The 15922-nt window shown below is 36.6% G+C and overlaps 1 protein-coding gene across 1 annotated transcript in view; it reads right to left on the bottom strand.

Moving 5' to 3' along the window:
- Positions 1-15922, bottom strand: part of BMP6 (bone morphogenetic protein 6) — an 87411-nt gene that overhangs the window by 4398 nt on the left and 67091 nt on the right. Inside the window, exons 2-5 of the mRNA XM_081325945.1 lie at positions 13154-13346; positions 5689-5837; positions 4497-4694; positions 648-724 (exon numbers count right to left, since the gene is read on the bottom strand). Of these exons, the coding sequence (XP_081182071.1) occupies positions 648-724; positions 4497-4694; positions 5689-5837; positions 13154-13346 (617 nt within the window). The remainder of the gene's footprint in view (positions 1-647; positions 725-4496; positions 4695-5688; positions 5838-13153; positions 13347-15922) is intronic.

The following is a 15922-nucleotide window of genomic DNA, read 5'->3' as shown; positions in this document are numbered from 1 at the left end:
ATAACAGTATAATATATGTATAACAGTATAATACATGCGCACGCACCCTCCACATAAATATAAGCTACATTTTTAAATGGAAGCTTCTACAGCTAGAAACAAAAGATTCCTTGCCTAGAACCATTTTACTACACACTATTGCATGCACCAGCAAGGCAACATTCAATTACAGAAAGACAGATTTTAATTCCAAAAGGAAGGAAGCCATTTTAGTAAGATCTATGCAAAACTTTAGACACTTGGAACCTACATTCAGAGGGCTTTACAAGCAAATGGACAACTTATAATAGGAATTTTTAAAATTTAAAAACTGACAAACCAAATGACAGTTTTGCTGACCCTGCCCCCCCCCAAAAATCCATCAGGAATGGAGAGGACTTAAAATATTATAAAGTTAACAAAATAGTAATATGTTCTAGAAAACAACTGAAAAAGCATTTTATTGTAGCCTGTAACTAAAATTTGCTCTTTGATCCAAGTTAAGATTATGACAAATATATCACTGAACAGGATATTCAAGGAAGTTTCCTTTCTCCCTGTATGTACTTTGGTAGAACAAGAACACATCAAATCTGCTAAAAAGAAAACTAGCATCAATACCCCAGATACTGTTTTAAGGCCACATTTAAGACAGAAACACCACATACCTGCCATCCCAAGTCTTGGAAGCTAACATAAAGTTCATGCTTTCTGCAAGCTGTTTTTAGGTCGCTGCTGTTATAATCTGTTAGGAGGTATTTATAAAAAAAAAACTGTTGGAAATTGTAAATTGATGTAAGTTCTAAAGCAAAGGTTGGCAGTTTTTAATAGGCTAAGGTGCACATAGCACATGGAAGACAAAAACCATAACAGCTACTACATAATTGGGGCTACACACGTTATTTTCTTGCAGAAATTTTTAAGAATAAAAAATAAACATTGTTTTTAATTCTGTGAAAGCAGTTTTAAAAACCACAGCCTCAGCATTGACCAGTTTCTTCAGGATGTAGTATAGTGCTGAATTTTGCTAAAGTGCAAAATTAAGCAGCATAGTAGAGAGGGTGCATGGATCACAGATTATCCACACCTGTTGTTAAATTTTTGCAGGTTGTTGATTGCAATGATGAAAGCATAACTTCAGAACCTTACAGGGCCTGTTTTGGATTTTGGAAATCCAAAATCATTTTTTTAATTCTACCAGGCAGGAGATTAAAATTATTTGAAGAAATACTAGGCTAGCATAGGTTTGGGTTATTTTTTGTAACCTAAGGTTGTTTAGTCCTATTTAATATGTGTAAAGTTGTTCTTATTAACAATGCTTTGGAAAAGCCAGAGAGATAACTGGTCATCAGAGCAACAGTGATGTGTTATGGGTAATCCCTTTTGGGTTTTTTTGCCCTATCCTGTATTCCCATCAGCAAGTCTTCAATGCTTTGCTGTTCTACTATTCTACCTGGCTGAAAGGGCTGATTTGCTTTTTATCACTGAGTTCTGGTAGGGTGACCTGGTGATATCAGATTTCACTCAGATCTATCCCCCTAAATAATTGACATAGCACCAGCACAGGTTAAAAGGGAGAAGCTGTTATAATCTATCAGAAATCTGCCTCCCCAAAGTAGACATTGTAGAATGAAAACTGTGTACAGGTAGTCCTCAACATACAACAGTTCTGGAAAAAGTGACTTGCAACCATTTTTCACACTTAATGACTGTTGCAGCAGCCCCAGTCACATGATCATAGTTCAGATGCTTGACAACTGTCTCATTTATGACAGTTGCAGTGTCCTGGGGTCATGTGAATACCTTTTGCAACCTTACAAGCAAAGTCAGTGGGGAAACCAGATTCACTGAACAGTTGTGTTACCAACTTAACAACTGGAGTGATTCACTTAACAACTGTGGCAAGAAAGATCACAAAATGAGGCAAAATTCAATTAACAAATGTCTCACTTAGCAACAAATTTTGGGCTCAATAGTGGTCGTAAGTTGAGGACTACCTGTATTCTATGGTAATCAAAAATCAGGGGCCTAGTACCTTTTCAAAGTAAGAAATTTTATTAAAAGGTATGAGCTTTTGTAAAATACACTCCCTTCTTAAATCAGTCTCTGATTTCTCTATCACTAGGAAATTGAGGTGTTTAGGAGTATTTCTGCTTGGAGTTGAATTACAATTGTTGGTATTCTGCTGTCCAAATATTTCCCCTGTTTGTTTTATCCCAGAAAGTATTTCCGTTAGCACAGGCAAGTGGTTTATGGAGAAAGCAAGATAATTTAAGGAAGAGAGTTTATTATTTTACTGACTACAGCAAGCCTTTGTGTGTGGATCAGAACAGAATGTGGAATGCATTAAAGCTAACAAATTTGCCAGAAAGCTTGATTATTGTTATGAGGAATTTTTAAATGAACAAAAAGCTACTGTAAGACATGAATGTAGAGCAACAAATGGTCCTGAATAGGGAAAGTAGTAAGACAAAGTTATATTGTCTCCGTACCTTTTTAAAGATATTTTAAGAATATATGTTTAAGAATTTTAAGGTGACAGCTGAAATCAAAACTGGAGACTGAAACACTGATAATTTGAGACATATAGCTGACATTAATTCTTTAAATGAATGTTAAGAAACTTAGATGACCTCATTATGAAAGTAAAAAATGAAAAATCTGGGATTAGGTGAAATATAAGGATGACACAGATAATGCCATCACGCTTTGTGAATTCTGAGTTGACCAGGAAAACATGAAGATGGTATTTAATTTTGTTGGGCTCAAGAATGAATAATGGAGCGAATGCTGGACAAGCAAAGGATTAATACTAGAGACAAAAGTATGACAAATTTACATAAGCTCACAAAGAAAAAGGATATACAACAACAAAAATCACAACACAGCCATAGTAATTCCTCCCCCCACTCGGTAGCAAGATATGAATATGAAAAATGATCTTTCAATAAGACCAAGAGAAAGAAAATGGGCTTCTCTAAATTAAGGATTTTGAGACAATTAAGATTACCATAAGCTCCAAAAATGAAATTAATGAAGATTGACTGCTCCTTTGAGGTAATGATCAGGAATCAGACACTCAAATTCTTTACAAAGTGATTCAAGCAGATGATAAAGTAGGGGGGAAAATGAGCATGCTTGGCAAGATTGAGAATAAATGAAAGACAGAAAATGTCTGAGACAAGCTGAGATGTGAGCATTTGTAGATAAAATCAATGGCAGGACTGACTTGAAGATATGTAACAAACAATAACTCTGGAAAAAAATAACCCAGTTTCTAAGTAAGATTTAATCTCCAATCTACAAAGCTCACACAATTATCTAGTTTTTGGTTTTTTAAAAAGCCAGTATAGTGTAATAGTGAAGGTGCTACAGTAAGACAAGAAACAGAAAGACCCAAGTTCTCACTTAAGCATGGAAGTTTGGGTGACTGGCTTAGTTACTCACTCTAGTCCTTGAGTGGGAAATTAAAAACATCTATATACCAAACCACACTGGATTGGTGTGCAGATTAGTCTATAACTTTCAATGAAGAAGCTTTCATCCTACAATGGATTGATCTGGGCTGATTATTATACACATTCAGGCTTATGTATATTGACCAGTTTGTCTACCTCAGGGGTCTTCAAACTTGGCCCTTTTATGACTTGTGGACTTCAACTCCCAGAATTCCTCAGCCAGCATGGCTGGCTGAGGAATTCTAGGAGTTGAAGTCCACAAGTCATAAAAGAGCCAAGTTTGAAGATGCCTGATCTACCTAGTAGTCATTCAAGTAGTAGATTCAAATGAATGTGTGTTTCAACTATATTATCTGAAGTCCATTATTTTTTCAAACTATAGTAAAATAAAACTTGCTAAAAAGCATTGTATATTTTGTATGAAGTAACACAATTTCCTTTCATTACAACAATTCCAGTATTTTTTGTTGATTACATTAATTTTAAGACTATGATCTGAAATAATAAATCAGGCTTTGAATGAAAAAGAAGCTCTCTTTTTAAGCCTATAAATAGTTTTGCATTTGAAATTAATCAAATTTTACAGAACATATTGCTACCTAAAACTTACAATTTTGAAATTTATATTACAGCATTGAGAGTCGCAATTCCCACTTTTCTACTAGTAACTTTTCTACTTAACTAAAATAATAGTATGATCACAAGACATTAAGCCAAGTTAAAGTTCTGTCATAACTGGGTTGGAACATATATTAAATGTTCAACTTTTACACCAAAAGCAATCTGAGACTGGTAGGCTTCAAAACTGGTTGTGAATCAACCAGTTGAGCAACTTGTACTTAAAAATAAATATTCCAAAAAGATACTAATGATGATTTCATGTGTATAAAGTTGAAGGGCCAATTAAAATATTTGGGCTATTTTTTATTGAACATAAATAACTGCAGAAGAGAAAGAAAAGGAAAACATAGATATGAATTTTTTTAAAAAAAATCATAAAATGCTCAAAAACTGATGTGTAATGAATAAACATAGCCCAGCAGGTATGTAAGAGGTTACCTGTGATACTGGATGTCCTGGAAACATCTTGTGGTTGTGTGGAGCGGTTTCTGCTCTGGTCCCTGCGTCTGCTGGGTGCTGACCTAACAGTCCGAACATGAACTTCACTCACTTTAAAAAAAGCCACCATGAAAGGCTGTTTATCGTAAGGGCCATCTCGACCTATTAGTCCTGCTTCTCTAGGGTTTATACTGAGACCTATAAATTAAACCAAAGAAGGCAGTATGTCATATAAAGAGCACAGTGTTTCTGAATAGCTCTTTTGAGCCAAGCAGACGGTTTCATACATGCAACATCTTATTGACCCTCCTTAATTTCCCCCTGCTCGTTCTTTCTATTCAATAGCTGTTATCACTATTTAAAAATTATAACCTGACAATGGCGGTTGAATCAAATTTATTTCGCACAATTCTTTTGTCTTGCATAATGTTTCCTGCATTATTATTTTTTAAAAGGCTTGTTAACAACAAATGGAAAGCAATTAAATCACCTAGTAACTGCATCATATCAGCCTGGATCTGTTGGACTTGCAAAGGTGTTAATCAATAAACCATAGTTCACAAACATGAATAGCTGGATTGACATAGCAGAACTAAGAACAAAATCAATCTGGCTAAGCAGCTAAAAATGGTACGCTTCCCCATCAACTGAAGCTGAAAGGCATTCTACCAACCTGTTTGATTATTAAAGATACATGGCCTATTGCAAAATGAAATGTAGCATGAGACCCCCACCAGTATTACACAAGTTAAGTACCATAGATTTATCAGATGTACAGCCTGATAAATGGAATATTTTACACTGTATCACCACTTCCGGTCTACAAAGAAAAGCAATGTGATTTCTGATCCAGTCAAGAAAACACATTTAAATTTCTATCTGCCTCCTAGGCAATGGTTCAGTTACTCTACATGTAGTAGTCATTCCTAGAAAAAAAGTACTTTCAGAGACTTTTTCAACAACTGCCAACAATATTCACAAGCCAGGAATTCTCAGTATTTCATAACTACAAACATAGGATAAAATAATCAAGAAGCTTTCAATCTGTGTTATTGGATTCAGAGCCAAAGCTATATCATATCATATCACAGCTGTGTGATTGCGTGAGCCAGATATATAGCTTAATGTTATAAACATAGCTTTCACTTAATGACAAGGTCAGATGTTTAGAATACGTTGGTCTAATACCTACCATCTCTAGTCACCACACTCATCTGGAGTCCCAAATTATGCTGAGGGTTTATCACCCACATGTTGCTAGTAGCAGTGATGTCAAATTCTAGCCATCCTTCTTCTGAGGCCCATACTATTCGGGTGTCCAGCATAAACAAGTTTGAATCTCTGAATGTAGAAAACAAAGTTTAGGGTAGGCGTACAAAAAGGACTGCATTAAATACTGAAATCATTAAAGCAATGGAAAAAATAATAATTCCATTGTGTATCACTGTTATTTTATCCAGCTCTTTAATCCTACTTTTATAAGGATTGAACCATGATCATATCTAGACTGAAAAGATTCAGAAGACTAATACTATATAGATATAAGTTCAAACTGTTTTCTGACACCTAGTGGTCAACTAGAATTTACAACTCAGATATGGTAGCACAAAATTATCTTTATTCTAATGGCCTTTCCCAAATGGTATCTGCGTAATGTTTAGGATTATAATTCTTCTAATTTCCCAGCATTGATTATATTATTATGTTATATTATCTCTAATCTTGTGTGTTGTTATTATAACAAACCAGGTTAAAGGATATATAATTAGATGTATGCTTTTACAAATTAAGGAAGTGGGAATAATGTATGAAGCAAGTGCACAGAGCAGGAACAACGTGGCTACTTTCATGATTCGAAAAGAAATGTTTCATATGTTATCTTGCATATTGTGAAGCATCTTCAAAAAATTGCACAACTCAACAAATTAATAGAGTGTTTCTTCACATTCAGATATACTAAGTACACTAAGTGTGAGAAATATTCTTCCCATATTTTATGGGAAATATTCAAATGTCTGAAACCCATATCCTTATTCTGGAGAGATACAGTCTAAAATTCTATTACCAGCTCATTACATGTAATGTAATGGCTTCTCAGTCTTGGCAACTTCTAGATGTGTGGACGTCAACTCCCCAAATTCCCTAACCAGACACTCTTTAGAAGAAGCTTCTTGGATGAGAAGCAAAACGTCTTCAAAGAAAAACAAGAGTCTAGTTGCCTTGTGAAAAAGCACCTTTGGGACTCTTTACAGTGTTCTCCAGACTTTATCCTAAGGAGGTGCTTCAAGGTGGCAGCATGCTGCATGATTCCATTCCTAATTCTGACCTCACTTAACTTTTCCTAATTATTTTATATCAAAACCTTATCAATTTTAAGATATGTGGACTACTTCCCAGAATTCCCCAGCAAGCCAAGGATGAGAAACACTGCTTTATATGAGAAAAGACTTGTCCTATTATAAATTACAGCAATGAAAATCTAGAGGGATTATTAATACTTTAATAGGATTTAAATTACTAATGTGTAAATAATGTATCTACCATACTAAAAAAAACCTATGTACTCTGTTCGTTTTAATGCAGATTTCCTCAATTTATCAATTTTGAACTAATACCAAAATGAGCCATTAATTTTCATGTCTTTAAACTGGCCATATACTTTTTTTCAGGTATTTTTTAAATCTTTTTTTTCTTTTTTACAACCCTGTAATCCTTTTTAACGGGATGTAATCAGGTCGACTGAGTGGAGCTGAGCGTTTACTGGCTGGATACCCTTCCTGATGCCTATGTGGAGTTTGCAGCAGATATTTTTTTCTCTTTGCACCGATAGAGAAACATCTGTCACTGCCTAAGTTTGAAAACTCAACCTTTTGAGTGGGAGGCGAGCATCTTCACCTCTAGGCCACTCCACATCTCCTAGGCTAGTGTGCTGCTCTTTAATCAACTAATGTGTTCATTTTACAATAAAAAGGTACATATCAAATGTCCTTGCAAATACATTTTTATATGAAGTTTGATTGCAAAAAGAAAAAATAATATAGTACAAAATGGTCAGAAAAATGTATATGGGATAAGAGAGAGGAATAGAGAAAAAGAAACAGGGTTACCAGGCATTCCTATTTGACTGGGATTGTCCCAAATTTACATTCCAATCTGGGTGTTGCACTTAGGTTTATTTTTTAAAAAATATGGAAAATAGGGCTGTACAGTTTCCCCCAGCAAAGGCAGTATGTAGATTTAGCCATTAGCACAATGAGAAAGTTTAAATGGTAGAATATTTGCAGTTCAGGATTGATCTGTAATATCATCTGCATTGGTGATATTACCTAGTTTGATAATGAAAATAGTTGAGAGAGGATCAAGTTGAGAGAGGATCAAGCCTGTCTTAAGCTTCACACTAGCATTTCAGTGGTATGTATCCAAAGCATGTTTCACCAATAAAGTCTCTAAATTTGGTAAACTCCTGGTAAAACTTCAATAGTATATATGCATGAGAACAAGAAAAAAAAACACATGATTTACTGCTATATTTTCTGTGACTACAAGCTGAAAACTGACAACTGTATTTATTTATGTATTGATTTATATGCCCCCTCTTTTATTTTACACAACATAAGGCAGCATTAATAATGCTCACTTCTCCTATTCTCCCTATTAAATGGGCTGGGTTAAGAAAGTAACTGGCCTGAAATTCCTCAGCTAGCTTCCATGTTATAAAGGAAGACAAGAACTCATGTCTTCCCAGTTTTTAGTCCAGCATCTGACCCACTACATCAAATGGGCACTCACTGTTTTATTAGCAGCTGAGTCTGTTAGAAAAGTCAAAATGATAATGCATCCTAATGTCATTGTGCAAATGACACAAATCAATGATATCACAATATAGTGAATTATTTGCCTGATGAGGTCATGATGCACATCATCTTTCCCCTATACCCTGCAGCCTTCCTGGGGGCATCTATGCTTTTTAATAGAAAACAGCAACTTTATAAATGGTTTGGACTAAAGCCACTTTCTGCTATTCATTAAAGTAGCATCACCTTTTAGGATCCCATGTGAACCAGAAAAAAATCTGGCTGTTTTTAAGCAATTAGCTTTTTTGGGAGGGACTCACATTGACCCCTGAAAAGGACATTGTTTAATGGTAGAGAAGTTCTATGCTCATATAAGATTCAAAACACTTTTTCACAAAACATTTTCCATGAGTGCATAGCCTATTACTTTTGTTTTCATTGTATCATTGTATTGATTGTGACTGCAAATAACATCCACTTACACAGAGAAAATTTTCCAGAAACATATTACATTTATATTCTTTCTTGTATGAGCAAAAATTTGGCTTCATTTCCCCATATTTAATTCTCACTCTATGTGAGGTGGATTAGAATGAAAGTCACCACTATGTTTCCAGATTTATTGGGATTTGATTGGTTTTCTTCAGTCCTGCCATTAGAACTACTGTAGTATCCACTCTTAAAACATCTTCAAATACAGTCTTCAGCTAACCAGGAAGTTAAGGGGTTCTATAGTTTACTTCTCTTTTTTTTTTTGCCCTACAAGATGGTTTTTGTGTGTGTGTGTGTGTGTGTGTGTGTGTGCGTGTGCATGTCTATAAACACAATTTTTACTGCAGCAAACCTCTGTAAGAGTAAATAAGGTCAGCAAACAGATGATCTAGAAAAAACAGCGCCCAGTCTACCTAAGCAAGATAGATGTGCTGCTAACATAGAAATCATTTATTTCTGGAATTTCCATCCCACATTTCTAGACCACAAGGCTCTCAAGAAAGGAAAAATTAGCTCTAGGTTTGAAAGAAGAGTGTTCATTTGCTTTTTTATAAATATCAACCCTACTTACTATTTTTAACCAATATATCCTGACTTTATATTTACAGCATTCATGAGACAGTACTTTGCAACTGATTACAGTATTTCCAACACAATCTGAAATTTCTTTTTCTAAAATTCTATTTAGGGCCGTTGGAAAGAATCCTGAAGCTTTTTTTTATTTTTCTAGCACTGACTGGGTAATAACATTTTATGTAATTAGTAAAAGAGTTGGTTTTGCTGGTTTAAGAAGTACATTGTGAGACAAAAATAATTTTCCTCCTTCTCATAGATATACATCACATCAAGTAATAAAAAAGCTTTAGGTATACTCTCAAAAAACCTTTTTTCTTACAGTTACTATCCAACTCTTTAGTTGTTTTTTTCCAACTAGTCAGATATATTTCTTTAAATTTGCGTTGAATAAACAGACCTTTTTTCCCCCCAATCTGTTGAGTTTCAAACAGAGGCCTTCTTATTTTAATTACCTTTTAAGAACTGCAGGTTTTGGCCTGTCTTCAAAGGTCACTGTTACCCAGGTGCTTAACAGGACCATTACACATCAACAGCAATTTATGGAGCTATTAATTATCCTTACTCAATAAAACTTTCCTCACGCTCAACTTTTTTTGGATGTTTACTATTCTTCAATGACACATTGACATAACAGTCTAGACTCTGCATATTGGTAACCTCAGGCTTCTTTAAAAAAAAACAACAACCTGAAGCTGTGACATTTATATATGTATATGTCTTTCCTTATGTGGTTAAATTTGATGAGTTGATTAATTCTGTAGATATTTTGCTTTGTACGTCACTGATATTTTCACCTCAATCCAATGCCATTTTATGAGTAACCTTTCATTTCAAGCTAGGTGATTAAGTGAAATGAAACTATCCTCAAATAATACAGTTTCAGAAGTAGAACATTAACTTCCATCTTCCACTTCTGAGCTATTTCTGAGTTAGGATCACAAGAAACTGCCTTCTTGAACTGTACAGTGATTCAGATATGAAAGCAAAAACGTTCTTTGAAGCAAAGGAACACAAACAGTATCTGTCTGTAACTTGTAAAAGCAACTGTGTCTTTTTCGGAGATTGCGTGGCTTCCCTTTGCAGCTGCTGTTTCCTATGAGTTAACTGAAATGCTCAAGATTAATATTAGTAATAAAATTGGTGGATAGTATAACTTTTTGAGTTTTGCATATAGATGCAAACCATGAAAGAACAGTTTGCAAATGTCTTTTAACACGTTTAACACTGGTGCAACATACAATGAAAAAAACTAAATAAATGCATCTCTCTTTCAATTCTTTTGAGGAAATTACATATTTTCTAAGTAGTGAATCTTACCAGCAAACTGCATCACCATATTCTAGACTTAAAACTGAACCCATTGGGGAAGCTAGATTTGCTTAACCATCACGATTCACTTAATGACTATGGGGATTCACTTAACAACTGCCATAAGAAATTCTGGTTCTAATTGTGGTCATAAGTTGAGGACTACTTCTACAGTCAGGATAGATCTAATATTTACAATAGCAATAATACAGAAGTATTATTGGTGCTAAAAGTTCCTCACAGTACACTCTCTCTTACATTATTATAACAAACCTGGGTGGGATTTGGAGTGGAGTCCATTCTACCTAGAAGATACTTCAGTGCCAATAATTATTCATGATGTAATTTCTGTTCAGTGGACACATGGCAATAACTGCTGGGCTTGCGTACAATATAAGTGTGAGCAACCAAAGCAGTGTATAATATTTTGAATGTAGGAAAAATACAAGCTATCTGAACAGAGATGTGTTTGCTGTCTTCTATAGCAAAATTCTGAGTTTCAAAGGCTGCTCCCATTTCTGTTTGTTTTCTTTTCCATGTTCCTTAATGGAACACAAGGCTCTGCATAAACAAGACTGTATACACAATAAACTGAATGGCTACCCAGTCAACTGACTCATTCTAAACCGAAACATCTTTCCTCATAGAGGCAACTCTCCTCCTCATAACCTCCCAAGATACCTTCCATTTGTTTGTCCTCATCTTATTTTTTTTCCTTCACTTTGTTTTTCCCTTTTCATTCCCTTTTTCTTACATGCTACCCTTGGGAGAGACACAATCATAATTGCCATACTAATGCCTAGTTATGGTTTGTGATTACAGCTGCCTTTATAACTGATAAGGTATTTGTACCTGCTGATTTTGTGCCCTTCGTTTGTAACAGAAAAGTGGACTTGGTGGTACTTTCGGACTTGCTAGATTGATGGCAGCCTTGACAGGCACACTCTACCTTGCTCTATCTTTATTTTAAGGTTACATTAACAGAAATGTGCAAGTCTGAAAGTACATTTCTCCCCCTCACAGTTACAGTCCAAAAACTAGGAGGGGGGGGGTGCCCTCCAAGGGATTTGCCATATTCCAATTTCTTCTGCAGTTTCAGCTGCAATGACCTAGTCTGCATCTCTTCCTCCCATCTCCCAAACCATTTCCCACACATCGTTACACATAGACATTCAACTAACCCCCTCCATTCCACCCTACCAGGTCCCCACAGGTCTTAGGCCTCCTTCTGCCCACACCTCCAGGTCTTCCCAGGACTTGAGTGTCCTCTCCACCACCCACTGAGCACTTATCCTTTGAAGATCTCCAGAGTTCCAAACCTAACACTGGGGAAAGAAGGCAAGCCATTCAGTCCCTCAGTATGCCTGGGTTCCACAGCTGGGTCTTAAGGTGTCTGCCTTTTTCAGAGCAGCCAAAGTTCCTTGCAGCTGCACCAAAATGGCAGCTGCTTTTGTGATACAGCTGTGCAGCCCATAGTGGAGCGATCCATTCTGCTTCCCTAACACAGTTTTTGCAGCATGGTGGAAAGCTCCAGAGTAGGAAGCAGGCCCAAAGCCTGCAGACTCCCTCTGGGGAGACAGAAGGGTGTGGGGCCCTAGTGGTGGTGGTGAAGGACTATAGGGACCCGGTGGTGGTGGAAAAGCAGGCTCAAAGACTATGGGGACCCCAAGGGCAGGAAGTGGAGTATAAGGTGTCTCAGGGGGTGGAAGAAGCCCTGGGAGGTCTGGGACAGATGGGCCTAGGTCTGCGCTAGGCCTCCCCTACCATGTGCTCTGCTTAATAACCCTGTGGTTGTTTAAATGACTTCATCAGGGAGAGCAGGGGGTGAGGGTCATTAAGCCAAGCAATCTCACTTAATGACTATCACAACAAACAACCATAATGGGCATTATGGTCATAGATCCCAGTCTACCTGCATTTCAAAAATAATATATGTCTCCTTAGTTATGATAGCCCTACTTTTTTTTTACAGTTTTTCAGTTTAAATTAAGTAAAGGGTGAAACCAACAAATAGAATAAAGGTATTTCTAATTAAATTTCTAAAAAAGAACCATAACTCTTGTATGTTCATATATGTGTCTATATTATAACTTTCTGGAATATAATTGCTAGAACAGCATGGCACAAGAACAAGTTTTTAAATTAAGATTCTAAATCTTGGCAGTGAAAAACAAGTTTTGTACTGATCCCACATATTATTTTTGAAAAGACTTTAAATTGGTTTGCCTGAAATGGTATAGGGTTTCCTGCCTGAGCAGGGAGTTGGACTAGATGACCTCCAAGGTCCTTTCCAACTTATTATTATTATTACTATAAATCTTTTCTGTGTATAAATTTCAAAGAGTATGAACATAAATAAAGATCTTTGAAAAAATAAACAGTTTTAATTCCACAGAATTAAAACAAAATGGTTCAAGAAGTAGGAGATGATAGAATCTGAACTTTTATGCTTATGTTGGTTTCACATTCTTAGCAGAAAGGACAAACCTGTTCTGATATTCTTGCAATACTTGATAGATGCTAATCAGAAAGGTTTGATTTTTAAAGCCTCCAAAAACACAGTCCTTGTAGATTCGGAATTCAGCAGCAGTAACAGCCTCTCCTTCTGGAATCTGAGACAAATTAAATTTGAACTCCTTGTGATGATGCTGATAAGGCAGGAATTCCTTGTCATATTCAACTGTATAAAAAGCAAGAAGATGACAATTATAAATTAACCATAAATTCTATGCTTTTCCTTGCAGACTAATTTTCAGAAATAAAGACTGCATTAGTTTGGTTTTAATGACAAACATGCCTCAGAAAAACTAAAATAAGGCAGCTGAGACATCTAGGAAAATAATATTTTATTAAAAAAACAATTAGAATTGAGCAATTTCATGTTAGCAAAAAAATGGAAACAATATTTGTTCTATTTGGTTTCTGGCTTTTCTCCAAAGAATTAGCATGTGGTTTATACAGATCTATTGGCCCCACCTGTCCCAGGCCTCCTCCACCCCCCTTCCCACCCTTAACCCTGCTTTCCCATGACAACCAGATCCCTGCAGGCCTTCCCACCAGAGTCCCACAGGCTTTTCTGCCTCCCCAGAGTGTCCCACAGGCCTTGGGCCTGCTTCGTCCTCCAGAACTTTGCACAGAATGAGTTAGGGAAGCATAATGGATTGCTCCATTTAACACTATGAACGTGTTAACACTTTCCACATCCTCTACAGTATCACTCACCCAAAACTGCATGAGTTATTATTCCCAGTCACTTACAATTCTATCACTTCCAGGCTGAATATTATGATTTTAAAAAATCTAGTGACCAAAGGAATAAGGTAGTAATTGCAGGAGTCGTTCTGTTCTTTTCTGTTAGCTACAATACTCAGCTGCTACTAAGTGTTTACTTGGGATGAAGAACAATTTAGACACTTGCCACTCAAACTTTTTGATCCAGATAGTTCTAGAAATTACTAGTTTCTATTACTAGTAACTGGAATTGTACATATGTTAAAGGCTTCTTATACACTGGGGTATAAAGAAATTGAAATGAACATATAAAACATAAAATCAGTATTAGCTTCTTGGATCAATGAGTTTGAATATTGTGCTTTAGTATCTCAATTATAGGTTAGCTGAAAAATTCAAAGATTCTTTGATCTTAAAATGCAGTTAATACCATACACTTATCAAATCACCACAGTGAACACAAATAAAGTTACTTCTAATCTGCTTATGGCTGATAGAAGTTTGAACGTTAATTCATGTGGCTTGGACTTATTATCACTATGGTAAAAGGGTGAACTTTATTTTTCCTTGATCACATCCTATACACCTTTTTTGTATTTTCTTGTATTTAGCCTTTTTTCTAACTGGGTGCCAGTCAAGATCCCCAAAGAATACCTTCCTGATTCAGCACTCTTCTGCTCTGTTGGCACACTGCCACTATCCATTCTATTTTGGTATTATTTTTCTCCATATCACTGTTTCTTATCTAAAACAAGAACTCCTTCTAGACTTCTACTGATGTTCAACCTGTAGTATGTTACTAAGTTTCACTGAGTTCTATGGCTCTTATTCTTAGATAAGGCTGCAGTTCTATGGAACAGATATGTTTAACCCTGCTTGCTCTATGTAAGCTAGGGATGGAATGGTTTTGGTACTGGGCTGACCTTTTTTGTCAAAAGAAAATAAGTGAGTTATTGTATTGGTGTTGTGATTCAGGGTCAGCCTGTGGGTTTGGCAGTTGGGTCGGACGACTCAGAGGAGGAGGGGGGTGTTGAAGACCTTGCTGAGGCGGTTGAAGATCTTGCTGATGAGAGCCCTCAGCCAGGCCCCTCCCACCTGGTCACGACGGAGACCCAGCTGTGTGAGCCTGACAGCGTGGATGAAGATGACCCACAGCTGGCCCTGTTCAAGGACGCCCGACGCAGGAGGCAGTCAATCAGGAGTAAACAGAGGAAGGCAATGGGGCACCTCTGAAGGAGGCAGAGAGAAGCCACGCCCTGAACTGTATAAAAGGGGAATGCGTGGGAGGGCTGGTTTGCTGAAGGCAACCGCTTGATTAGTTCCTGTTTCATAGCTCCTGTTTCATGGTTGGTGTCTTGTTTTGCTGTTTTATGTTAATAAATTTGGCAGGCTTAATTCCAGCCTCTTGCCGTTTGTAAAGGGGTTGTCCCTGCCTTTTCTGCAGGGCCGGTAGCAGGCTGGTACAGAACAATTGGGCTGTGAATACAATGAAAACTATATATACTTTCCTGGCAGAATGTCAAACTAAGTTCTAGTGACTCTTCCTCTTAGGGAAGCACACATAGGATCTAGTTCCTTTAGTCAATCTATTAGGCTTATTTGCCTTTCATTTACAAAGGATTCTAATTTTTCAGAGTTCTCATTGATGTAGCACTTTCTCTGGCTGAGGGGACTTACTGCAGACCATACTTTTTAAAAGCAGGCATCAAAAGGAGCTCATGTTCTCATCTACTTGATGGAATGCAGATAACTATTTCCTGCCTTGTTTTACCCACTTGCTTTGTACATCCTGCTTTCTGAACTGCTTTCAACAGTATCTTCCTTTATTTCCTATAATATTATCAACCACAATCCATATGTATTTCACATGAATGAAAAAAAAACGATGCCTAACCAATATCTGGAGACGGTGAACAAATTTGTAGTATGTTGAGTTAATTAACTTAAAAATTGACAAATATCCAAACTCATTAGATCACGGGTGTCAAACTGCCGCCGGCCCATGGGCTGGATGCATCATAGCGA

This window comes from Vipera berus (genome assembly GCF_964194415.1).
Source record: "Vipera berus genome assembly, chromosome: 3".
Classification (NCBI taxonomy): Eukaryota; Metazoa; Chordata; class Lepidosauria; order Squamata; family Viperidae; genus Vipera; species Vipera berus.
The sequence above is the reverse complement of the archived record's forward strand: the minus strand, read 5'-3'. Positions and strand labels throughout refer to the sequence as shown.